Below are 26,589 nucleotides of genomic sequence, written 5' to 3'. Positions count from 1 at the left end.
CGCCGCGACCACCACGTGGGGGGGGAGGACACAGCGGCCGCTCTGCGCTCCCGCCTCCCCCGCGCCTCAGACGCACCACGCTTGGCGCAGGCGCACAGGGGCCGCGGCCCGCCCAGGTGGGCGCGTGTGCCGCTCCCTGATCTCCGCCGGCGCACTGTCTCCCAGCGGGAGCTCGTTGCAGGCGGCGAGGGCCCGCCTCCCAGCCGGGCAGGAGGCGTGGGCATGGAGCTGGCCGCCGTCGCCAAGCCCCGGGCCCGCGCCGCTGCCTAGGGCGACCCGAGGGACGCTGCCTAGGGCGCGGCTCCGGGGACCCGTGCGGCCTAGCACGGCCCGGCGCTGCGCGGATGGCCCTGCTCCTGCGGCCCGTGCTCGCCGTCCTTCTTCTCCTCCTGACCGCCGCTTTCAGGTGCCAGGAGCAGGCCCAGACCACCGACTGGAGAGCCACCCTGAAGACCATCCGGAACGGCGTTCACAAGATAGACACGTACCTGAACGCCGCCTTGGACCTTCTGGGAGGCGAGGACGGGCTCTGCCAGTATAAGTGCAATGACGGTGAGGGGAACCCCAGGCCCCGCGAGGCCCGTGCTTTCAGGGCTTTTGGGGGGGACCGAGGTCGTGGAGGTGTGAGATGCCAGGCAGACCTTGACGGTGTCTTCTGGCCCTGGAAAAACTTAACCATCGCTAGATTCTTGCCATTTTTGTGATTGAGAAACCTGCTGACGAGTTCGCGCCACTATTGTTAGAATGTGAGAGATCGCCTGAGAGTGTACTCTCCATTCTGTTTTCGTTGCGTCTGATTTACTTTTGTTGTTATTGTTGAAATTGCATGAAAGTTGCCTAAGAAGTTAGTGACGTAGCATCATGGGGATGGAGTGAAACAGACTGATTTTAGCGTCTTTAAATTAGTCAGCTGAACACGCAAAACATAGCAGGAATTTTAAAGTCATGCTTTTTTAACTTTCTCAAGAATTGGTTTAAATTTTTTTTTTTTTTCTGCAAAGCTACAGACAATAAATTGCGACCTTTGTACAGACTTTTGGTGTACTTTACTGTTGAGAAAGAGTTCTGATTAACTCTTCTAGGAAATGATTCTAGCAGTACTTGACAGGAATTTTCTTTCCTTAGATACCAGTGACGCTGCCTCCTCATTGTTGGTTGCTATTAATATTATTCTTTTGATTTACTTTTTCATATTTTTAAACTTTAATTCTGTTTGAATCTGAGAACTTGTTTGGTGGCATTGTTGGTTATAATAACTTAGTATTTCAGGCAGAGATCGTTCTTTTGAAGCACTTGACTTTTTTGAATGCTTAGATGTTGTAATAGTTCAGACAAAGTACTTGGGCTTCTTTTTTGAATTTCGACATGTTAAGAAAGTAATTGGGAGGTCATGTTTCCAATAAAAGTGGACAAGGTTTGGGCCTAGTTAATTTAATGCTTGGCAGCTCAAAATAATAGGGAACTAAAGGACTTTAGAGGTAAAACTGGACTATACATAGGTGAATTGTAAAGGGACCTCTGTCATGTGAAAACGTGATGCAACATGCGGTCATAATTTCTAGTTTTCTGTTAATGGAGGTAAAGAATGAACTATATCTTGTATGCTATGAATTGCTAAATTTCATTCCTTCCTAAATGTATGCCTAAACGTTACCACCAGTGTTCAATCAGGAAGGATGTTTTTGTCCTTGTAGAGCTTGTTAGGAGGAATAAGTTAAGTGAGTAATTTGAAGATTAAATGGTTGCTTTTCCTGAGGCAGATGTCATAGTTTTACTTGGTCATCCCCATTCATTAAACAAATAATTGAGTGCCTGCTATGTGTCAGGCGTTGTACCAATTGGAGATTTGGCAGTGAACAAAACTGACAGAATTTCTGTCCATGGAGCTTACATTCTGCTGGGGAGAGACAGTAAACTAAAGAATAAGTAAAACAAGCCAAATCTGCAGTGTGTGTAGATCTGCAGTGTGCCAGTGATTCCAGAACAGTACAGCAGGGGAACCGTCAGTGGCGGTGTTGGGAGGCGTTAGTTTACTCTTTTAAATAGGTTGGGGGAAGACCTCACTGATGAGATAATATTTGAGAAGAAATCTGAAATGGGGAAGGTGGCACTGTGATGATCTAGGGGAAGAACAATCCAGGCAGAGGGAACAGCAAGTGTAAAGGACCAGAGCTGAAATGCCAGGCAAGGATGACTCTGAAGGTTTTGGCCTGAGCCAGAGGAAGGATGTAGTTGCCATTTACTGAGATAGGAAAGACTTGGAAGGATCAGTCTTCATAAATTTATTATGAGTCAAGCGTTCTAGAGTTTATTTAGTTTCGTTTATTACATTTAAAATATCTCTGAAGTTAAACGGATACTATTCTTATTAAAAATATTATTTTAGGGGCTTCCCTGGTGGCGCAGTGGTTGAGAATCTGCCTGCCAATGCAGGGGACGCGGGTTCGAGCCCTGGTCTGGGAAGATCCCACATGCCACAGAGCAACTCGGCCCGTGAGCCACAATTGCTGAGCCTGCGCGTCTGGAGCCTGTGCTCCGCAACGAGAGGCCGTGATGGTGAGAGGCCCGCGCACCGCGATGAAGAGTGGCCCCCGCTTGCCACAACTAGAGAAGGCCCTCGCACAGAAACGAAGACCCAACACAGCCATACATACATACATACATACATAAAAAGAATGTAAGCAGACAAGAATAGCATTAAAAAATATATATATATATTATTTTAATCTTTCCTTTTTCTTAATCCTCTTCTCTTCCACAAACCTCACAAAATTTACCATTTGGAGTTTAGAGCAAGGTCTCCAGCATAAAAAAACACAAATGAACTCGAGAATTTAGGAAACGGTATGCTTCAGTGAAAATCTTTTAGTACTTCGTAAGTACTGTCTGTCTGCTCATAGGACTGTGATTCCAAGTCACCGTGTTGATAATTCCAACATAATGAAGATTGTTCTTTAATTGCTGTTACTTGAGAAGTCTCCCTGGAACACTGTCTCAACCTTTCCTATATTCTGGAATGTTAGTGACCAAATCATAACCAAACAGAAACAGACAAGTCTCAAAATTAAAGGAGCATAGTGATTTAGGGGTGTTTAATAGTCGCAGTAAAGAGGTCAAGGGAGCCTTAAAAAAAAACTTAACAGAGGGAGAGATGTTGGATTAAAGGGCACAGATTTGTTACATTCACTTATCTTTGCTCTGGTGAAGGACCAGCATTATGGAGATTTGCTCCTTCTGGCCATCCTGCCTAGGGTGGGAACAAGGCTTTATGGAGAGTGAAATAAAGTTACTTAGGGGGGCACATTTAATGGTCACTGTTTTTTTCTTTTAACTTTTTTCTCCCTGACAGCAGAGAAGATTGAGGAAGAAAATTTTCCAATTTCCTTTAAAAATAGAAAACAAAATTGGCTTGTAAAATGTTTTTAGAATTATGAATAAGTCATCAATTCATTCAGTAATTGATATCTTAATAGGATCCCTTTGGCTGTCGTGCTCAGAATAAAAAGGGTTGAGAGAGGTAGGGGAGCAAGAATGGAGGCGGAGTGACGGGTGCAAAAATTCAGACCAAACATGGTGGTAGTTTTGTTCAGGGTGGTAGCAATAAAGGTGGTGAGAAGTGGTTGGATTTGGGGTATATTTTGAAGGAAGAGCTTAAAGCATTTGCTAATGGCTTAGTAGGAGGGTGTGAGTAAACTAAAAAAGGATTCCAAAGTTTTCAGCCTGAATAATTGTAAGGATGGAGTTGCCATTAACTGAAAGCGGAGGTGGGGGGCGGGCGGCGGGAGCGGGGGTGGTGATCATGGAAAAACTAGTTTTCGGTTCATTAGGAAAAATAACAGCATATTTGTATGCTTTTGAGAATGATTCAGCAGAGAGTAAAAACACTAATGAGGGAGAGAGGAAGGAGAATTATTGGAGTCATGTCCTTAGGTGAGAGGAGTGAGTTCTAGTACATAAATAGATTGGCCAAGAGCAGAGAGGATATGGGCACAGATGCCAGTTAGGTGGGTAGTGTTCAAGTTATCCTCTCATTGCCTTGGTTTTCTCAGTGAAGTAGGAATCGAGGTCATCAGCTGAGTGAGAAGGTGGGAATAGAAGTGTTGGCGGTTGAGGAAAATAGGAAAGTGAATGTACTAGAAAAATAAAGTAGCATAAGGGCCCTTTGGAGATTAATAATCAGGAATTTAAAGTTTCAAGTGTTTGGGAAAGCAGGTTGGAATTCTATACGGCTTCATACAAAACACAGTGATAAGATCTTTCTGTGACCCAACAGGCTTCCCTTCATGCTTCTCATCCATTTCAATGTCTTTCAGGTGAAGGAAATTGGTCTCTTGAAGGTATTTACACCAAATTAAGAAAAATACATAGAAAAGAAGTATCATTGTCTCAGTCCAGGAGAATCTTTAGATTTCAACTGCCCATACAGATGATAAAACATAAAGCATCAGATAAGAGCAGTCGCTTAGTCAAAAAGTGAAATCAATGAATAGTATTTCCGTGTAGTTGTATGTAGTGGATTTGGTTTTTGTTTTGTTCTGTTTTGTTTTGTTTGGCAGCACCCTGTGGCATGTAGGATCTTAGCTCCCCGACCAGGGATCGAACCTGCGCCCCCTGCAGTGGAAGGGCAGAGTCTTAACCACTGGACCGCCAGGGAAGTCCCTGGTTTGTTTTTAAAACTCTTATTCCGATCTCATTTTTTTTTTTAGCTTTCTGTACAAAAAAGCTAAGAAGTTGTAATTTGTAATTTCTGCTTACAAATTTTAGGGGACGGTGACCCCAACACATCATGGATTTTTGGTTTGACTCTGATGTTGTTTATTCTACTGTTGAGTTTTTGCTTGCTTTGTGTATTAGTCTGCCCAGGTTGCTATAATAAAATACCACAGACTGGGGTGATGTAAACAGCAGGAGTTTATTTCTTACAGTTCTGAAGACTAGAAAGTCCAAGATCAGGGTTTAGCCAACACTTCTTTTTTTTTTTTAATGTATTTATTTATTTTTGACTGCTTTGGGTCTTCATTGCTGCACGAGGGCTTTCTCTAGTTGCGGCAAGTGGGGGCTACTCTTCATTGCAGTGTGTGGGCTTCTCATTGCGGTGGCTTCTCGTGTTGCCGAGCACGGGCTCTAGGCACGTAAGCTTCAGTAGTTGTGGCACGTGGGCTCAGTAGTTGTGGCTCACGGGCTTAGTTGCTCCGCGGCATGTGGGATCTTCCTGGGCCAGGAATCGCACCCGTATCCCCTGCATTGGCAGGCGGATTCTTAACCACTGTGTCACCAGGAAAGCCCTAGCCAACACTTTTCTGTGGTGAGAGCTCTCTTTCTGGCTTGCAGACAGCTGCCTTCTTGCATGGTAGGGGCAGGGGGTGAAGGGAAAGTAAGTTCTCTGGTGCCTCTTCTTATAAGGGTACTAATCCTGTCATGAGGGCCCTACCCTCGTGACCTCGTCTAACCCTAATTACCTCCCAAAGGCCCTATCACCAAATACATTGAGAGTTAGGGCTTCAGCATGTGATTTTGGCAGGGACACAGTTCGGTTCATAGCACTTAGTAAAAACTGGCACCAGTAGAAATGCTAAATATTCTTAATGATCAGCAGCTTATAACACCTTTTATAACAACACTTAAAATGATATGAATACGGTTGTAATCATGGTATCCATATCAACTTAACCATTTTTTCTTTTTTTAACTTTTATTTATTTTTTAATTTTTATTTTACATTGGAGTATAGTTGATTTACAGTGTTGTGTTAGTTTCAGGTGTACAGCAAAGTGATTTAGTTATACATATACATACATCTATTCTTAGATTCTTTCCCCATGTAAATTATTACAAAGTACTGAGTGGAGTTCCCTGTGCTATATAGTAGTTCCTTGTTGTTTATCTGTTTTATATATAGTACTGTGTATGTGTTAATCCCAACCTCCTAATTTATCCCTCCCCCACCTTTCCCCTCTGGTAACCATAAGTTTGTTTTCTAAGTCTGTGAATCTGTTTCTGTTTTGTAAATAAATTCATTTGTATCATTTTGTGTGACTTTTGTCACTTAGTATGATAATCTCTAGGCCCATCCATATTGCTGTGAATGGCATTATTTCATTCTTTTTTATGGCTGAGTAATATTCCATTGTACATATGTACCACATCTTCTTTATCCACTTATCTGTCGATGGACATTTAGGTTGCTTCCATGTCTTGGCTATTGTAAATAGTACTACAGTGAACATTGGGGTGCATGTATCTTTTCAAAGTATGGTTTTCTCCGGATATGTGCCCAGAAGTGGGATTGCTGGATCATATGGTAGATCTATTTTTAGTTTTTTTGAGGAACCTCCATACTGTTCTCCATACTGGCTGTATCAGTTTACATTCCCACCAACAGTGCAAGAGGGTTCCCTTTTCTCCACATCCTCTCCAGCATTTATTGTTTGTAGACTTTTTGATGATGCCCATTCTGACCACTGTGAGGTGATACCTCATTGTAGTTTTGATTTGCATTTCTCTAATAATTAGTGATGTTAAGCATCTTTTCATGTGCTTTTTGGAGAAATGTCTATTTAGGTCTTCTGCCCAGTTTTTGATTGGGTTGTTTGTTATTTTTTATTGAGCTGTTTGTATATTTTGGAGATTAATCCCTTGTTGGTCACATCGTTTGCAAATATTTTCTCCCATTCTGGGGGTTGTCTTTTCATTTTGTGTATGGTTTCCTTTGCTGTGCAAAAGCTTTTGAGTTTAATTCAGTCCCATTTGTTTATTTTTGTTTTTATTTTCATTATTTTGGGAGGTGGATCCAAAAAGATATTGCTGCAATTTATGTCAAAGAGTGTTGTGCCTATGTTTTCCTCTAAGAGTTTTATAGTATCCAGTCTTACATATAGGTCTTTAATCCATTTTGAGTTTATTTTTGTGTATGGTGTTAGAGAATGTTCTAATTTCATTCTTTTACATGTAGCTGTCCAGTTTTCCCAACACCACTTATTGAAGAAACTGTCTTTTCTCCACTGTATACCCTTGCCTCCTTTGTCATAGATTAATTGACCATAGGGGCATAGGTTTATTTCTGGGCTTTCTGTCCTGTTACATTGATCTATAAGTCTTTGTGCCAGTACCATAGTGTTTTGAATACTGTAGCTTTAGAGTATAGTCTGAACTCAGGAAGCCTGATTCCTCCAGCTCCGTTTTTCTTTCTCAGTATTGCTTTGGCTATTGAGAGTCTTTTGTGTTTCCATACAAATTTTAGAATTATTTGTTCTAGTTCCGTGAAAAATGCCATTGGTAATTTGATAGGGATTGCATTGAATCTGTAGATTACCTTGGGTAGTATAGTCATTTTGACAATAGTGATTCTTCCAATCAAGAACATGGTATATTTTTCCATCTGTTTGTGTCATCTTCAATTTCTTTCATCAGCATCTTATAGTTTTCAGAGAATAGATCTTTTGCTTCCTTAGGTAGGTTTATTCCTAGGTATTCTTTTTGTTGCAGTGGTAAATGGGATTGTTTCCTTCATTTCTTTTCCTGATCTTTTGTTAGTGTATAGAAATGCAACAGAGTTCTGTGTATTAATTTTGTATCCTGCAATTTTACCAAATTCATTGATGAGCTCTAGTAGTTTTCTGGTGTCACCTTTAGGATTTTCTGTGATGTATAGTATTATGTCATCTGCAAACAGTGACAGTTTAACTTCTTTTCCAATTTGGATTCCTTTTATTTCTTTTTCTTCTCTGATTGCCATGGCTAGGACTTCCAAAACAATGTTGAATAAAAGTAGTGAGAGTGGACATCCTTCTCTTGTTCCTGATTATAGAGGAAATACTTTTAGCTTTTCACCATTGAGTATGATGTCATCTGTGGGTTTGTCATATATGGCCTTTATTATGTTGAGGTATGTTCCCTCTATACCCACTTTCTGGAGAGCTTTTATCACAAATGGGTGTTGGATTTTGTCAGAAGCTTTTTCTGCATCTGTTGAGATGATCACATGGTTTTTATTCTTCAGTTAGTTAATGTGGTGTATCACACTGATTGATTTGTGGAATTAAAAAAATCCTTGCATCCCTGGGATAAATCCCACTTGATTATGATGTATGAGCCTTTGAATGTATTGTTGGATTTGGTTTGCTAGTATTTTGTTGAGGATTTTTACGTCTATGTTCATCAGTGATATTGGCCTGCAACTTTCTTTTTTTGTGGTATCTTTGTCTGGTTTTGGTATCAAGGTGATGGTGGCCTCATAGAATGAGTTTAGAAGTGTTCCTTCCTCTGCAATTTTGGAAATAGTTGCAGGAGGATAGGTGTTAACTCTTCTCTAAATGTTGGATAGAATTCGCCTGTGAAGCCATCTGGTCCTGGACTTTTGTTTGTTGGGAGATTTTTAATCAGTTTCAATTTCAGTGCTTGTGATTGGTCTCTTCATATTTTGTATTTCTTCCTGGTTCAGTTTTGGGAGATTGTACCTTTCTAAGAATTTGTCCATTTTATTGGCATATAGTTGCTTGTAGTAGTCTCTTATGATCCTTTGTATTTCTGTGGTGTCAGTTGTAACTTCTCCTTTTTCATTTCTCATTTTATTGATTTGAGCCCTCTCCCTTTTTTTCTTGATGAGTCTGGCTAAAGGTTTATCAATTTTGTTTATCTTCTCAAAGAACCAACCTTTGGTTTCATTGATCTTTTCTATTGTTTTCTTCATCTCTATTTCATTTCTTTTTGCTCTGATCTTTATGATTTCTTTCCTTCTGCTAACTTTGGGTGTTTTGTTCTTCTTTCTTTGGTTGCTTTAGGTGTAAGTTTAGGTTGTTTATTTGTGATTTTTCTTGTTTCCTGAGGTAAGATTGTATTGCTATAAACTTCCCTCTTAAAACTGCTTTTGCTGTGTCCCATAGGTTTTGGATCATATTTTTGTTTTCATTTGTCTGTAGGTTTTTTTTTTTTTTAGTGGTCATAGTCTCCTTTAGTATAAACCAATAGGTATAACTTCATATAATTATATGAATATAATTTCATAATGTCTGTAAGTAGTTTTTGATTTCCTCTTTGTTTCTTCAGTGATCCATTGGTTGTTTAGTAACATATTGCTTACCCTCCACATGTTTGTGTTTTTTACAGTTTTTTTCTTGTAGCTGATTGCTAATCTCATCGTTTGTCAGAAAAGATGCTTGATATGATTTCAGTTTTCTTAAATTTACCAAGGCTTGCTTTAGGCCCAGCATGTGATCTATCCTGGAGAATGTTTCTTGTGCACTTGAAAGGAATGTGTATTCTGCTGCTTTTGGATGGAATGTTCTATAAATATCAATTAAGTCCATCTGGTCTGATGTATCATTGAAGGTCTGTGTTTCCTTATTGACTTTCTGTCTGGATGATCTGTCCATTGATGTAAGTGGGGTGTCAAAGTCCCCCACTATTATTCTGTTACTGTTGATTTCTTCTTTTATGGCTGTTAGCATTTCCCTTATATATTGGGGTGCTCCTACGTTGCGTGCATATATATTTATAATTGTTATATCTTCTTCTTGGATTGCTCCCTTGATCATTATGTAGTGTCGTTCTTTGTCTCTTGTAACAGTCTTTAAAGTCTATTTTGTCAGATATGAGTATTGCTACTCCCATTTTATTTTGATTTCCATTTGCATGGAATACCTTTTTCCATCCCCTCACTTTCAGTCTGTGTGTGTCCCTAGATCTGAAGTGGGCCTCTAGTAGACAGCATATACGTGTGTCTTGTTTTTGTATTCATTCAGCCAGTCTGTGTCTTTTGATTGGAGCATTTAATTCGTCTACATTTAAGGTAATTATTGATATCTATGTTCTTACTGCCGTTTTGTTAATTGGTTTGGATTTTTTTTTGTAGGTCTTTTTTCTTCCCTGCCTTTTTTGTTCTCCTGTCTCGTGACTTGATGACTATCTTTAATGTTGTGTTTGGATTCCTATTTTGTCTGTGTGTGTCTATCTATTGTAGATTTTTGGTTTGCGGTTACCATGAGGTTTTGCTATAGCAGTCTATACATATACAAGATTGTTTTAAGTTGTTGGTCTCTTAATTTCAAATACATTTCCTATATTGTGCATTTGTACTCTCCTCTTCTCATGATTGCTGGGTTTTTTGTTTGGTTTTTTCTTTTAATTTATTTTTAGCTGTGTTGGGTATTTGTTGCTGTGCACGGGCTTTATCTAGTTGCAGCGAGTGGGTGCTACTCTTCGTTGCAGTGCGTGGGCTTCTCATTGCGGTGGCTTCTCTTGTTGTGGAGCACGGGCTCTAGGCATGCAGGCTTCAGTAGTTGTGGCACATGGGCTCAGTAGTTGTGACTCGGGGGCTCTAGAGCACATGCTCAGTAGCTGTGGCGCACAGGCTTAGTTGCTCTGCATCATGTGGGATCTTCCCGGACCAGGGCTTGAACCCATGTCCCTTGCATTGGCAGGCAGATTCTTAACCACTGTGCCACCAGGGAAGCCCCACGATTGCTGATTTTGATATCGTATTTGTGTGTGGATGATTTCCTATCTTTACTGTGTGTTTGCCTTTACTGGTGAGCTTTCCCGCTCATAATTTTCTTGTTTCTAGTTGTGGCTTTTTCTTTTCCACCTAGAGAAGTTCCTTTAGCATTTGTTGTAAAGCTGGTTTGGTGGTGCTGAATTCTCTTAGCTTTTGCTTGTCTGTAAAGCTTTTGATTTCTTCCTCGAATCTAAATGAGAGCCTTGCTGGGTAGAGTATTCTTTGTTGTAGGTTTTCCCCTTTCATCATTTTAAATATATTGTGCCACTCCCTTCTGGCCTGCAGACTTTCTGCTGAAAAATCATCTGATAACCTTATGGGGATTCCTTTGTATGTTATTTGTTGCTTTTCCCTTGTTGCTCTTAATATTTTCTCTTTGTCTTTAATTTTTGTCAGTTTGATTAATATGTGTCTCGGTGTGTTCCTCTTTGGGTGACCCTGTATGGGACTCTCTGCACTTCCTGGACTTGGGTGACTGTTTCCTTTCCCATGTTAGGGAAGTTTTCAGCTATTATCTCAAGTATTTTCTCAGATTCTTTCTGTCTCTTTTCTCTTTCTGGAACCCCTACAATGTGAATGTTGGTGCATTTAATGTTGTCTCAGAGGTCTCTGAGACTGTCCTCATTTCTTTTCATTCTTTTTTCTTTATTCTGTTCCACGGCAGTGATTTCCACCATTCTGTCTTCAGCTCACTTATCTGTTCTTCTGCTTCATTTGTTCTGCTATTGATTCCTTCTAATGTATTTTTTATTCCATTTATTGTATTGTTGAACTCTGTTTGTACTTTAATTCTTCTAGCTCTCTGTTAAACATTTCTTGTGTATCCTCGATCTGTGCCTCCACCTTTTCCGAGATCTTGGATCATCTTTACTATCATTATTCTGAATTGTTTTTCGGGTAGATTGCTTATCTCCACTTCACTTAGCTCTTCAGGGGTTTTGTCTTTTCCTTTGTTTGGAACATACTCCTCTGCTGTCTCGTTTTGTCTAACTCTCTGTGTTTGCGGTCCCACAGGCTGCAGGATTGCAGTTCCTCTTGCTTCTGTGGGTGAGGGTGGTCTAGGAGGCTTGTGCAGGCTCTCTGGTGGGAGGGACTGGTGCCACTGGTGGGTGGCGCTGGGTGTTGTCCCTCTGGTGGGCAGGGCCATGTCAAACAGTGTGTTTAGAGGTGGCTGTGGGCTCAAGAAGACTTTAAGTAGCCTGTCTGCTGATTGGTGAGGCTGTGTTCCTTCCTTGTTGGTTGTTTAGCCTGAGGCTTCCCAGCACAGGGGAGGGTGGGGCCAGGTCTTGGCATCAAAATGGTGGTCTCCACGACAGCTCATGCCAACGAGTACTTCCAAATAACTCTGCCACCAGTGTCCTTGTCCCCACAGTGAGCCATAAGTGCCCCCCGTCTCCCCAGGAGACCCTCCAAGATCAGCAGGTAGGTCTGGTCTTATGAAGTCACCGCTTTTTCCCCTGGGTCCTGATGCACCCAAGGCCTTGTGTGTGTCCTCCAAGAGAGGCCTTTCTGTTTTCTCCCGTCCTGTTGATTTCCTGCAGTCAAGCCCCCCTGACCTTCAAAGCACAATGTTCTGGGGGTTCCTCCTCCTGATGCCACACCCCCAGACTGGGGAGCCTGACCTGGGGCTCAGAACTCTTAGTGGGAGAATCTCTGTGATATAATTATTTTCCATTTTGTCGGTCATCCACCTGGCGGGTATGGGATTTGATTGTATGGCAAATGCACCCTCCTACCACCTTCTTGTGTTTCTTTATCTTTGGGAGTAGAATATCGTTTTTGGCAGGTTCCAGTCCTTTTCAGTGGTTGTTCAGCAGTTAGTTGTGATTTTGGTGTTTTCATGAGAGGGGCTGAGCTCAGATCCTTCCGCTCCGCCACCTTGTCCTCACTCCTCTCAGCCTTCTCCATATCCACTTAATCTTAAATAAACAACCTTCTGTGTAAGTTGCTCAGAAATAATTATTTCAACATAAAGATGAATTTAGAATTTAAAACACTTAAAAAAATTTCAGGAAACTAGTTCAATTTTCTGGGGTTTTTTTTGGGGGGGGTTGTTTTGTTTGTTTTGGTTTTGTTTTGTTTTATGTTTTGCTGTGGATAAAGAATATTTTAATTTCAGCAAGGAATGTTTCTCATTTTTCCATCCGGTGATTTCCTGTGCACCCACTTTGTGCCAGGCATCTTCTAGGTGAGCAAGACAAAATTGCTGTCTCCATAGAAACTAATTATGTTAATTTGGTTAATAAATGTTAGAAAGAAAAATAAAGCCAACCATGGGTGTATGGAATGGATATAAAAGTGAAGGGGCACTATTCCAAATAGAGTGAGTAAGAAAGGCCTCTCTGAGGAACTGATAATAGTAGGTTCCGTCAAAAGAAACAAAAAAGAAACACATGCCCCTTTTTCCACTTACACTGGAGAGCCAGTTTTACCAGCACTTATTTCATGGTGTTATTGTCTAGTATCTCACATACAGTAGATCTATGTTCTTTATTACTCCATTTTAGCAGCTCCTCTCTTAGGACAGTTTTAAGCACTAGCCCTGTTTGAGGTGACTACTACTTCCATCCTTGCCTCCATTTTCATTTTTGCCAGCTGATTTTCTCTGTACTCTTTTCCTCTTTATTCTCTTATAATAAGTATATTTTGTTTTATTTTCCCTGACTTCATTTGCTTCTAATCGTTCTCCCGTTCAAAGGTAATTATCTTTTACAAAATGAGGTAATGTCTGTATATATCAATACATGTGCACACAGGTATGTATCACTATTATTGTACACATCAGAATGTTCAGAAATGTTTTTATAGACTCAAAATCGAAGAAAAGTGTATGGGTTTATATAAAAAACAAAGGGAAGGGAAAATAGAAGTGCTACTGTTGTATAACATTGAGAGAAATAACTTTCTGGTTAAAAAAAAAAAAAAGCAGACACTTGAGAAGAAGAGATTAGACATCCACATGCCTTTAAAACTCTAGGCCCGTATCAGTTGTCTGAGGGTGGTAATCTTTGATCCTCACAGAAAAGAGATAAGTACCAGAAATCTGGAGACTGGCAGGGGTAGTGTACGGGGTATCCACAAAGTTGGAAACAGGATAAACAGTTTGTTGGTTAGATTTTCAAGTAATATGCCTGATATGTGTTGCTTCAATCTCCAGGCACCTTTTAAGGTGATATGCTTCTTAATTTAAAGCAAAAAGTCCAGTTGTTAACCTGAAAAAAATATGTATATTAAATAAAATATTTTTTCTGTTTCCAGACTTTTTGAACACTCTTTGGCATATTTATTGTACTTTTTTCAGACTATAAATGTGACTCACTGCTTAGTATCGCTTGCTACATGAGTTTCTAAACATTTTAGACAGTTGGTTGTTAAAACCCTTGACAAGAGAGAACTTCAAGGGGCTAGAATGGCTTCCCCAAGGATATAATGCTGATTCAGCCTTCCTCCCTTTCAGTGAAGAGGTTTCTAGCATGGTAGGGTAGATCAGATGCCTAGTCTCTCATGATACTCCCATGAGAAGTGTAGGCTGGATAGAACTTGTTTTAGGTGAAATCACAACTGGCTAAGTGGTCTACCCAAAGGGTTGGGTTAATGACGTCATGGCTTCTTGTAGAGAGGGCTCATCTGTAGCAGGGTGTTGCAGATCTCTGTCCTGGTTAAATCAGTGTCTCAAGTTTGTGAATATCTGGGTATAACAAGTAACACTGCGTGAATACCTCTAGATTTAAAATCTGCTTAACAGTCCTGAATGATGAACTAAAACTAACAAGATAAGAGTTTTATAACCTAGTGTTTTAGGCTCAAAAATTAAATGGCAGAAGTGCTGAGCCTCTAGCAGTAGATGTTAAAAATTTCATTTTAGAAAAAAAACTTTTTTCTACTGTTATTGTGCTGTATTTTATTTTATTTTTTAAAATTTATTTATTTTTTGGCTGCATTGGGTCTTCATTGCTGCGCGTGGGCTTTCTCTAGTTATGGCAAGTGGGGGCTACTTTTCGCTGCGGTGCGCGGGCTTCTCATTGTGGTGACTTCTCGTTGCGGAGCACGGGCTCTAGGTGCATGGGCTTCAGTAGTTGTGCCGTGCGGGCTCAGTAGTTGTGGCTCACAGGCCCTAGAGCACAAGCTCAGTAGTTGTGGCTCGTGGGCACTAGAGTGCAGGCTCAGTAGTTGTGGCACACGGGCTTCGTTGCTTTGCGGCATGTGGGATCTTCCCAGACCAGGCCTCAAACCCGTGTCCCCTGCATTGGCAGGCGGATTCTTAGCCACTGTGCCACCAAGGAAGTCCTGTGCTGTATTTTAGCATTGAGGTATAGCTGAAACATATGCTGTCTTAGGTTATATTAATACAAGTAGTTTATTCAGCTCAAAACAGGCCCATCATTCCTAATGGTGTTCAGTTTGGGGTGCCACATTCTGGATGTGACAGACTAGAAGTGATCAGTCTTTGGAGGCTGATGAATGCTCACCAAACTCAAAAGAGACTGAAGGGTAAACAGCAGTACCAGTTTGTTTATAATGAGTATTATAACTGCCATGAATATTAGGCTTCCAAGTCTTCTGCTCATTCGTTCATTCATCAACAAATATTTATTGAGAACCTAACTATATGCCAGACATTGCACTATGCGTTGGGGGTACAAAATAGACAAAAATTCCTGCCCTCAAAGAGTTTATATTTTAATATGGGGGTGACAGATAATAAACAAAATAGGTTAGTAATATGTTAGAAGGTCATATGTGCTACCAATGGTATGGTCAGAAAAGGCCTTGAACATGAAGAAGTATGTAGATGTCAGGAGGAAGAGTATCCACGTAGAAAAACAGCAGCTTCAGTGACACTAAGGCAAGAGCAGACCTGGAGTGTCTGTGGCCCAGCAAAGAGGTCAGATGTGATGGGATGGAGTGAGGAAGGAAGGAAGAGGAGAGAGAACAGTAAGGAGATGAGGTCGGAGATGCCATTATATAGGGCTTATAGACATTGAAAGGACTTTTGACTTTTTTCTTTTTTTTTTTTAATTTTTTTGGCTATGCAGCATGGCATATAGGATCTTAGTTCCCCAGCCAGGGTTCGAACCCGCGCACCCCTCAGTGGAAGTGCAGAGTCTTAACCACTGGACCACCAGGGAAGTCCCAGCTTTTATTCTGAATAAAATGAGAAGCCATTGGAGGGGTTTTGGCAGAGCAAAGACTTAATCTAACATATATTTTAATAGGATCACTCAGGTTCAGTGTTGAGATTGGACCATAGCTGGAGGTGGTGTTGGGTGGGGAAACCAAAAAGACTAGTTGGGTTATGGCAGTAATCCGTGGTGACTTGGAGCAGGATGGTAGCAGTGGAGGTGGTGAGAAGTGGTTAGATTCTGAATATTTTGAAGGTAGAGTCAACAGGATATGCTGTTGAATTGGATGTGGGATATAAGAAAATGAGAGAGTTAAAGATGGCTGAGGTTTTTTCCCTGAGCACCTGGAAGGATGGATTTCTATTACCTGAGAAGAGGGAACTGTGGATGGAGCAAGTTTGGGGGTGAATGGCAGGAGGTACACCTTAAGTTTGAGGTGCCCATTAGATATCCAAGTATTGATCGTTAGAATATCCTCTTTCTGTAGGCCCTTTAGAGTGGAATGCCAAATCATAAAGAGTTTTCTTAAGAGTGAGGGACTAAAAGCAGGAGTTGAAGGATCACAGTGACTCACCTGTGGTAGCCTGAGGCGTCTACCTTCATCCTCCAAGGGCCCAGGAACAGCCCTCCTCTTGGACAGTGCTAGAGAAACTTCTGTCATTGGCCTCCTCTTTGCTAGATCCATCATAACGATCCCCTTTTGTACACATTGTTCTTCAGACTGGGTGGAACTTTATATCTCCATGAAGTTATGCTCTCTTGAGGCTCTACTTGGTCACCTCAGTTGAGCATGTGAGTCTTAGCAGCGCACTTAAACCATTTTTAGTTCATTACTTTGAGTGGATTACTTATTTTTGATGGCTGATTACTGGAAGGGTTGCTTTTTTTCTTCCTCACTTTACTTTTGGAGGGCAAACTTATCTTAAAGTCTCCTAGTAATAAATGTTAATTGAATGAAAGTTGGTGGAATACTTTGTGTCTCTCCTAAGTATCCAAATGTGGGGTGGTATTTGGAATAACTGGGGATATTTTATTTGTGGAAGATAAATGGTAGCCCCAGGTGTGTGAAAGGCTTATCATGTAAAATAGGGAATTGGGTGGCTTTATGTCCCGCAGAGGGCAGAGGATTGCTTACAGGTAGAATTTACGCAAAAAAGAGAAGAAAGAACTCAACAGTTAATGCCAGTTCACAATGGAGTAGGCTGTTTTCTGACACTATAGGATTGTGGGAAACATTCAAAAACTCTTCGGTATATTGAAGTGATTTCTGTATTACATGAGGAGAGAGATTTCTGAAGTATCTTCCAACATTTAAGATTGCTTTGATAATGTCATCTTTCTCCTTGTTACTGAACTATTGGTGCTATTAAGGAGAGTATAACTGCAGTAATAGTTTACCAAGCTATCTTTGTTTCTTGCCTTTTTCCTTAGAGGGCAGAGGAGTATATTTGTGAAATGGTTGGTTGGAGTCTGGGCTAGAATGGTCCTGTAATGTCTTACAATGATATTAAAGTAATTAAATGATCAGATGACCTTGTCTTCCTTAGCTTTAGGCTCTAGTTAATGGTTGTTGAGGTTTGTGTACGATGGAGCGTTGGCTGAGGTTGGGAAGATACAGTTCTTGCCCTGTAGGTTTTAACCTAAAAATATAAGCATTAGAATGTACAGGAAAATAGGGTGGATTTATGTTTCATATATATGGACCCAGTCTGGCATGTAAGCTCTGAAATCGACAGAAGTCCAGAATAAGGATTCACATGTTTGTATGGTGTAGGCTTGCAAATATAATTACATTTTATGAACCACCATAATATTTTATGAACTGCCATCTATGCGTACATGTACACGTTTGTACATATTTTGCTTCAGGAGAAGTAAAAATAATTCGGTAGACAAATTAGCATTTTTAATGCTCATCCGAATAAACACATAGTCACTTATGTGAGCATCCAAATAGTAAATATTTCCAGGGCTAGTCTAGCACATTGTAGACCTTTTCGTGTATGTATTCTGTAGCATATTTGAAAATTAATTATGATACCATTTATATTTTATAGGATCTAAGCCTGTTCCGCGTTACGGATATAAACCCTCCCCGCCGAACGGATGCGGCTCCCCACTGTTCGGTGTTCACGTAAATATCATTTTTTATTTGATAAGGTTTTGTGATTGGTAGGCTACGTAGTACTCTTGATACACCATCAGAATGTTCTCAGGCTCAGAAATAATTTTGTTTTTTGTAATAGTGATCAGGTCTGTTATATTCTTTTATAGCTAAAACACATTTAATAAGTCCTAATGAAACTAAATGGAGTAAAAGTCATGTTTTATTTTTTAATCTTGTAGATGTTAATACCATTTAAATGATATTTCCTCATGTCACAAATATGACTGAAAAGTTTAGAGTATAGAAGTAACACTACTTAGGATGAAAAAGTAGAGGAAAGCCTAATATTTTCTATATTAAAACTAGGCTAAGTGGGATAGCTGTGTGTTTGTTGTAAGGGAGGCTGAACCTGAGCCAGTATTATGGGAGAAAAATGTTTTATGAAAGTGATTCCTGGACACAAGGGTTTTGCATATAAAGTTATTTAAAATAGTTAAAGATATTCCAGATTCGAAGGAATAATGTCTTTAGGGAATGGATGAACACTTAAAGATTAAACCATAAAAACCAAAAATAAAGTTTGAGTTGTAGGAGCTTAGAAGTTGTTGGTGACATTTCATATAAAGTACATTTTATTGAAGGAGGAGGCGCAAAATACTTGGGAATATCCAAAAATCATACTTGCATAGCCCCTGCAAAAGTCTTCTAAAGCTCCTAGCTTTATCTTTCTATTCTTAAAATTATGTTTTGTGTTTTGGACAATTGGAAGTTGCATTTGCTACCGGCAAATGACTGCGAATTCTCTAACATTGCAAAATACGGAGCTTTGAGGCATGGCTGAGAGGATGGAGTAACATGGGTGGGTGCAAGTGAGGGTAATGGAGAGAAATCTAACCTGGAAAGCATTTGGAGGCAGAAACGAATTTTGGAAATTATCTATATAGCAGTGTTGTCTTTGATTTCTAAGTTTCTTTGATGCGCTACTTCAGAGAAGGTTTGAATTTCATCAGCAATCATCCATCCAAATGTCTCTTTCAGCTTAACATTGGCATCCCTTCCTTGACAAAGTGCTGCAACCAACACGACAGGTGCTATGAGACCTGCGGCAAAAGCAAAAACGACTGTGATGAGGAGTTTCAGTATTGTCTCTCCAAGATTTGCCGAGATGTGCAGAAAACACTAGGGCTAGCTCAGCATGTGCAGGGTAAGGCTGATTCGGTGGGATGGGGATGAGTGCAGTCTGGGAAGTTTTATTAGATGCTTTTGTGTTAGTACAGGATATACCGATAGAAATCTTTCACTATGTATTACCTTATCTATGGTGAAACAGCCCCTTCAATTTTCTGAGCTGAGAAGTCAATGATTTTACCATCTAAAATGGTTTGCAATCACAGAAGCAAGAAGTGTTAGGAAACCTGGGGAGGAGGGTGTGTGAGCTAGAGAAGAATTCATCCAAAATCTTGTGCCCTGTAGTGTAGTTCTAATTACCCAGAGCCTGAAGTTTGAAATTCTGGATCCAGTGAAGTTCGGAGTATAGCACATTGGATTTGGAGTAGGAAGTTCTGGAAGATTTGAGTCTTAACTCTGTCTCTTCATATATATCTGTGTCAGGAAGGTCCTCAAAACCACCCCCCACCAGGTTCAGTGATTTGCCAAGAGAACTCACAGGGCTCAGCATGTAGTCATACTCATGGTAATGATTATTGCAGTGAAGGGATACAAAGCAAAGTCAGCAAAGGTAATAGGCGTTTCAGTGTCCTCATTTATAAAATGAGAACGGTACTTCCTATCTTGTAGAGTTGTCGTTAGGGTAAAATGAAATATTTGTAGAAATACACATTGCTGTACAAATACTAGTAGTTAGCAAGATTTCTTTACTGTCAAGCCAAAGAACGTACCATACACTGAAATCAGAAGAGGAGGGGCAGTAAGAAGGGGCAAGAAAGGAAACTACCATTTTTAAGCACTTTCCGTAAAATACTGTGCTAGATACTTGAGACATGTTTTCACTGATGTTCACAGAAACCCAAAGTACTAGTTGGCATTATGCCCCTTTTTAAAGGAAGGAATTTGAGGTTCAGAAAGAAGTAACTTGTCCCAAGTTGCATAATTCTGACTTTAAAACTTGTGTTCTATTCCAGTATTCCCCAAATAGTCTCATATTATAGGTGTTATTCTGAAATTCTAGTAATAACTAGGAAGTAATAACAAGGAGGAAATCTCTGCTCCAGGTGAAGCTTGAACTCACAACCTCTGAATCCCTTTGAAAGCTTTTGGCTAAGGTAAACTAGTTGTCCAGGTGAAGCACAGATGTGTTTCCTGTTTTCTGACCTAAGGATATGCTAACGTTGTTAAATGATGAAACCAGTTTCCTTGCAGTCTCCTATTTAGTAATCATAACCTTTACACTTCTGTGGTTGGTCGTATTCCTTAATGGCTGGCACAGCCTTTTGGAAAACTTTGAAAATGCCAAGATTTTGTAATGAAAAGTTTCTTTCTTAACATGAATATTGGAAACTAGAAGTATTTGGATAACTAAAAGCCACTCTGCGCCATGTCTCTGTAAGTATAGTGTATTAAGATCATCTTACCTGAGTGTTCCAGGTTTCTTAGAATAAGAAAAGTTAAATCTGTTATCTTTTTTATAGTCTTTCAAAAAAATTAAGGAAACCCCACCAGAGGAAAAAACACCTTGGATTCCTGTGTCTCCCCTCCCAAGCCAAATTTGGATATTGGTCAAAGAAAGAGACTGGGGTCCATTTCATACTTTAAGCATCTTAAATTATGTGTGATCATTAAAAGCTATTGGCTATAATTAAATGTTTTGAGGTTTCTCTATTTTTAACCTTCATTTTTTTCTGCACCTGGAAGTCCTTCCTTAAAGTGCAAACTTGAGTGTTATCAGGCATCTCTATTAGTGATATTTTTCATATAAAAGGAAAATCAACAGTGATGAACTAACTGATCAGTGCTATTGAGAGAGACTCACTGTCTAGTACAGAAAGTTGGTTTGAATAGTTGCATGCAAAGAAAAAGTAGGTACAGATAGAGAGGCTGAAACGGAAAGTCTTTGTATATATACGCTACTAGTTTGCGAGGGTTGGGAAGACTTTCACCTAAAACAGGTGTAAGTGCCCACTAAGGCTGTGCCTGACATTGTGCTGAAACATGTAATATATGTGAAGAGAGAGTGATGCTTTGAAGTTGCCTAACAGTAATGGCACTTTCTTACTTTGCAGCATGTGAAACCACCGTGGAGCTCTTGTTTGACAGCGTTATACATTTAGGCTGTAAGCCGTACCTGGACAGCCAACGAGCTGCATGTAGGTGTCGCTACGAAGAAAAAACTGATCTTTAAAGAAGATACTGACAGGTGGTGACAGCAGATGAGGATAGAAGAACATAACCTTTGACAAAGAGCTAATGTTTTCACAGCATAAAGCTGCCTTATTTTTGTGAAAGGATTATTTTAAGACCATATTTTGACATTAAAACTTCAAACTAAAGAAACAAATGCAGGTTATCTTCCTGGATGTTGCTGCCTTAGTTGTGCCGTATTGTCTTGACAATCACAGAAAGAGGTGCATGTTAAGGGAGAATGTTTTAAAAGAAAGAGTCTAACTCAATTTTCACAACTATATTTATCAAAAAATAAGGTCAAATGTAAAATTCATTATAAGGTATGTTCAACATTATTTTATTTGGAAATATGGGGAGATCTTCACTTAAAAGTCTGTTTGTTTACTGTAAAATTTAAAATATACATTTATGCCCAGAAAGATCTGACTTTATTTTTGCTCTTTTAATTAACACATACAGTTTTTCCATAGCCCATTGAGCATATGAATAAGCCACACTTCTATGAATGACATGACTAGTTACAAGGACATGTCTGTTTCTCTTGTAAAATTGGAACCATCTCCTGGGACCTCTTAGGAAACAAAACTAGGATATCTAGGTATTAATATGTGCCTAAAAGGTGACGTGAACAAAATTCAGACGCATAGCCATCCCATTTTATGAACCACTCATGACAAATTTCATATTTTGCTATAAACTTTGCCTAAATTGGAGAAAAGATGGATTTAATGACACAAATGAAAAGTTGTTTAATATACACATCAGAGCATTATATGCGTTATATGCTTTGGTGTTTACTCCCTAGGACTTACTCTTGGTAGATTCTGGGATATTTTTAAAAGACTGTAAACCTTTTACTAATATTGGCCTTCATAAAAATTGTTCTTGATATTGTTGGGTTTTTTAAGTCTTTAACTGTGGAGTCAAAAGGGATGGAAAAGCAGGATCCAAAGAACTATCTTTTATGGAAAATTATTGACAGATGTTTAAGAGCAAATCCCAGAACTTCAACTGCCTCTGAAAATGTCTGTGAGGATTGAAAGCTTTTCAACCCCTTGGAAAGCTCAGCTGTGTTCCTCTACCATTCTTTGCTTATCACTGGCTGTCGACTTTCCCTAGCCATGTATATCTTTTGGGTAACCTCTGGCCAAAGTTATTAAGATGAACTGCTTGGAAAGTCAGAGAAAAGACAGCACCAGCAGAAGTGGTTCTTTCTAAATCAATACAGGCAGAATTGGGATGAATGAAAAATATGTTCTGGAAAAAGGGCCACATTCCTAACTTTGAATATATGTTATTGCTGAGAACCTGATGGCTTCCCAAACTGAGATGGTGGCAGCTATTCTGCTAATAGATGTGTCCTCTATTAGACAAGGCGAGTGTATCCCTCAGGGCTGAGTAAGCAAACTGGGCTCCAGTTGCATTACTTGACCAGGTAACTTTAAACTTGTAATAAATTCATGGATTTTCTTGGCAGCATTGGCTTTCTCAAGAGGACAAAGTCAATGTCTTTGTAAAATATTTAATTCATGGTCATAAATTATGTACAAAAATCAGTAGAAGCAGTTTTTCTGTTCAAATTTTAAAAACTTATCTAGGAATAATTTTAGATTTACAGAAGAGTTGCAGAGATAGTATAGAGGCTTCTTGTATACTCCTTACCCCAATGTTAACATTTTACATAAACATGAAACATTTGTTAAGAAACCAACATTGGTAATTACTATTAAGGAAACTCTAGACTTTATTAGGATTACACTAGTTTTTCCACTAATGTTGTTTTTTCTTTTCCATGATTCACTTTAGGATACACCATGTCTAATTAGCCTCTAGTCTGTGACTGTTCCTCGTCTTTCCTTGTTTTTCATAACCTTGACAGTTTTGAGGCGTACTGGTCAGGTGTCTTGTAGAATGTCCCTCAATTTGGGTTAGTCTTACGTTTTCCTCATGTTTGGACTAGGGTTATGGATTTTTAGGAAGAAAACCAAGAGGTGAGTGGTTCTTCTCATCAAATCATATCGGTAGTTGACTGCTATCAACTTGATGTTGTGTAAACTCTAGACATTTGGTTAAGGTAGTGTCTGTTAGTTTCCTCCACTGTAAAGCTACTGTTTTTCCCTTTCCATGCTTTTGTTCTTTGGAAACCAGTCACCAAGTCCAGTCTGTGGGAGGCGAGGGGTGAGCAAGATTATATTCTGCCTCCTGGGAGGGGGGTGTTATCTATTGTAGTACTTGAAATTCTTGTCACCATCCGCCCCTCCCCATATCCATTTATTATTCAGTTATTTGTGTCAGTATGGATTCATGCCTATTTCTTTTGTACTGTGGGTAATATTTACAAATTGTTCCAGCTTGGCCGTTGGGAGTTACGTCAGTTTGACTCTGTGTGTCTTTGACCTGAACTATCCTTTTGACTTTTGAGCATCTCCATCCTTTCTGGTAAGAAAGTAGGAAAGTTGCTTCAGGCTCATCTTATATATTCCCAGCCCCAGCCCTAGAATCAGCCTCTTTTCAAAGGTTCCTTTTATTGAAGAATGGTTTACAGTGGAACTTAGAAACCAAGATCTGGACACTGGATAGCTTGTTTCTACTGGGGTATCACTGCTTCTAGACCCTCCCAGCAAACAGAGCTAGGAAATATGTATATATTAACCCATGTACATGTACATATCTGTAATTATTTATGTGTATATATATTAAGCTGAAGATAAGTTTGTACTGTCTTCACTTGAATTCTGTATGACAGGGCATATATTTAAGCTTTAAGGATGGTATTTTCCTTATCCACAGAAAAAATTAAAAAACAAAATCACCCCCAAAAAACTAGCTTTTAGCAGCTGTTTTCAAGACATATATTGATATTTTAAAATAATAAAACTATATTGCCTTCAAATAATGCCTGTCTTTTTAAAGTCTTTTGGCACACCTCTTCCAGGGACAGATATGGCTGTATTCATTTTATAGGTGGAGAAACCGAGGCACAAAGAAGTTGTAAGGAAGACAGAATTGAAACATGAGGGAAAACACATCTTCTCGAGCAGGATTTCCTTCAGTGACCCCCTAGACTAGTCTAGACTAGTAGTACTAATTAAAAAGTTGTTTTGTTAGCTTATAACTACTTCTCCCTAAAATGAAAAAGTGGTATTTCTGTCACTATTTATAGATGTACAAGGTTGGCAGGAGGTCAGAATGGTCATTATTTTATCCTGGTACAAAACAGGAATAACATCTAACAAAATGAAGACAATGGAGTCCTTCTGTAAAAACAACTCTTTTTAGTAGACTGACTTTAGTAACTTTGGGGAGTAGAATGAAACCTATTAGGTAAGGATCCTTCCATATAGATTACATTGCATTGGTCAAAATTCACAGATACTCCCTGCAGTATATTCGTCTTGTATAACACCTGGCTCTAATGATTGAAATAGCCCCTTTAGTTTGCTGTTTTTCCTCACAGAATTGTGTACAACCAGTATATGAAAAATAACTAAATTAATAGTTATCAATAAAAATAAAACTAGATCAGCAGTGTCATATTTGCATACAGGTCACCGTGATGTTATGCTTTTTTTTGTCTTGGGCTTATTAGGTTTCCAAAACATCCTTCAGAGTCTCCTTGCTGACTACTTTACAAATATGTCTTTGTTGGCTCTCAAGTTTTCTTAAGTGTAGTAATCAGAATTATAGAAATTTGGTATTCCTATGATTTATATAGGAAAAAAACAAGGTTTAGTGGGGTAAACACTGAAAAAAGAAAAAAGGCCAAAATTTAAGTTTTAGAATTATCTCTGAATTTAACTTTATTCCATATATTTCATTCTTTGGATAGGTAACAGTTGGCTAAGAGCTTCAGTTTCAGAAAATTCCATAAAAGTGACTTCTAAAAGTCACTAAAAAAAGTCACTAAGGGGCTTCCCTGGTGGCGCAGTGGTTGGGAACCTGCCTGCTAGTGCAGGAGACGCGGGTTCGGGCCCTGGCCTGGGAGGATCCCGCGTGCCGCGGAGCGGCTGGGCCCGTGAGCCACAGTTGCTGAGCCTGCGCGTCTGGAGCCTGTGCTCCGCAGCGGGAGAGGCCGCGATGGTGAGAGGCCTGCGCAGCGCGATGAAGAGTGGCCCCCGCTTGCCACAGCTAGAGAAAGCCCTCGCACAGAAACGAAGACCCAGCACAGCCAAAAATAAATAAATAAATAAATTAATTAATTAAAAAAAAAAAAGTAACTGAAGTGAAAAACCAATTGAGGACACAAAACAAGGCAAAAATATTAAAAAAAAAAAAAAAAGTCACTAAAAGTCACTATAATGGCAAGAATCAAGCCATCCTGCCCGTTAACTTTTGGTCTTTAGTATATCTTAATTATTTTAATAATATGGAATTGCTTTGGGTTCTTCTTGAGAAGGAAGAGATTCCTTGTAGGATTCTAATTAGTCTATGTCTCAAACGTGAGCATGCAGCAGAATCACTGGAGGGCTTGTTAAAATGAGCTGCTGGACCCCACCCCCAGTTTCTCATCCAGTAGGTTTGATTGTGTAGGTCCCAAGAGTTTGCATTTCTAGTATGTTCCCAGATGATGTTGATCCTGCTGATTCAGAGACTACGGTTTGAGAACTGGTGTAGGTAATCTTCAGTAGCTAAAAATAACATGTACTGAAAACTTACTGTGGGCTGGGTACTATTCTGGAATTTTGGCAGTTACTATCTCAGCTATTGAGTAAATTTGATCCCCATTTTACAGAGAAGAATTTGAAGCTGGGACAGGTTAAACTGCCTTAAGTACTTGTCCATGGTCTCACAGCCAATAAAACCGTGGAGCCAGGATTAGAACCTAGGCAGCCCATTTCCCAATCCCAGGCACTTACCCTTTTTACTGGGGGGATAGCTATTGCTTTAAAAAGCTAGAATTTAGCATTTATAATTGTAAAATAAGTATCCTAATGCTTTGTATTTATGTCTCTTAAGGTAGACAGTATCTTTATATAACCACATGCTATAAAAGCAATACAATATTCTGAGATAACAAGACACTTAAGGGGAAAAAATAAATTCCTTTCATCTGCTCCTTTCAGATAAATGGAAGGTCGGCCAATGGGAGTTCTGCTTCTATATAAGGAGTGTTTTCAGGGCTCAAGCAGAGGAGACCCTGAAAACCGGGCAGAAGGACAGGAGGCTCTGGTGGTCAGATAACTCATTCAAACTGGGTGAAGTCCAGAGTGCAAATGCTGAAACCCTGAATCTCATTCAATAGATAAATATTTGTTGAGCACCTACATACTAAGCAACTGCTTTGTAATGGGGAAACCGAAAGAAGGCCAATTTTGCTTTCAATAAGCTTAAGATGGTGGCAATAAAAATGTATTGAGCTCTTCACAAGCCAGGCACTGTTCTGAATACAGTGATTTAACTCAGTTGTTACAACCACAATACAAGGGAGATACTGATACTCCATGTCTTCACCGCAGAATAAGGAACAAAGCTAGTGACTCCTGAAATATTTTATGCCTACAAGGAAC

The 26,589-nt window shown here is 39.6% G+C and overlaps 1 protein-coding gene across 1 annotated transcript; it reads left to right on the top strand.

The window, feature by feature from the left end:
• Nucleotides 1–86: 86 nt before the first annotated feature.
• PLA2G12A (phospholipase A2 group XIIA) lies at nt 87–22,967 on the top strand. The gene is made up of 4 exons (XM_007191024.2): nt 87–552; nt 17,673–17,749; nt 18,761–18,926; nt 20,962–22,967. The coding sequence occupies exons 1-4, from the start codon at nt 345–347 to the stop codon at nt 21,078–21,080; spliced, it is 570 nt and encodes a 189-aa protein (XP_007191086.1). The 5' UTR covers nt 87–344; the 3' UTR covers nt 21,081–22,967.
• The last annotated feature ends 3,622 nt before the right edge of the window (nt 22,968–26,589 follow it).

Source organism: Balaenoptera acutorostrata, chromosome 5 (assembly GCF_949987535.1).
Source record: "Balaenoptera acutorostrata chromosome 5, mBalAcu1.1, whole genome shotgun sequence".
NCBI lineage: Eukaryota > Metazoa > Chordata > Mammalia > Artiodactyla > Balaenopteridae > Balaenoptera > Balaenoptera acutorostrata.
This window is presented reverse-complemented; position numbering and strand designations above follow the sequence as displayed.

Excerpts from the sequence above, each read along its gene's own strand:
- PLA2G12A (XM_007191024.2), top strand. The coding sequence starts at position 345 with ATGGCCCTGCTCCTGCGGCCCGTGCTCGCCGTCCTTCTTCTCCTCCTG. Across the intron at positions 17,750-18,760 it reads CCCCACTGTTCGGTGTTCAC|CTTAACATTGGCATCCCTTC; the intron begins GTAAATATCATT and ends TGTCTCTTTCAG. Across the intron at positions 18,927-20,961 it reads GCTAGCTCAGCATGTGCAGG|CATGTGAAACCACCGTGGAG; the intron begins GTAAGGCTGATT and ends CTTACTTTGCAG.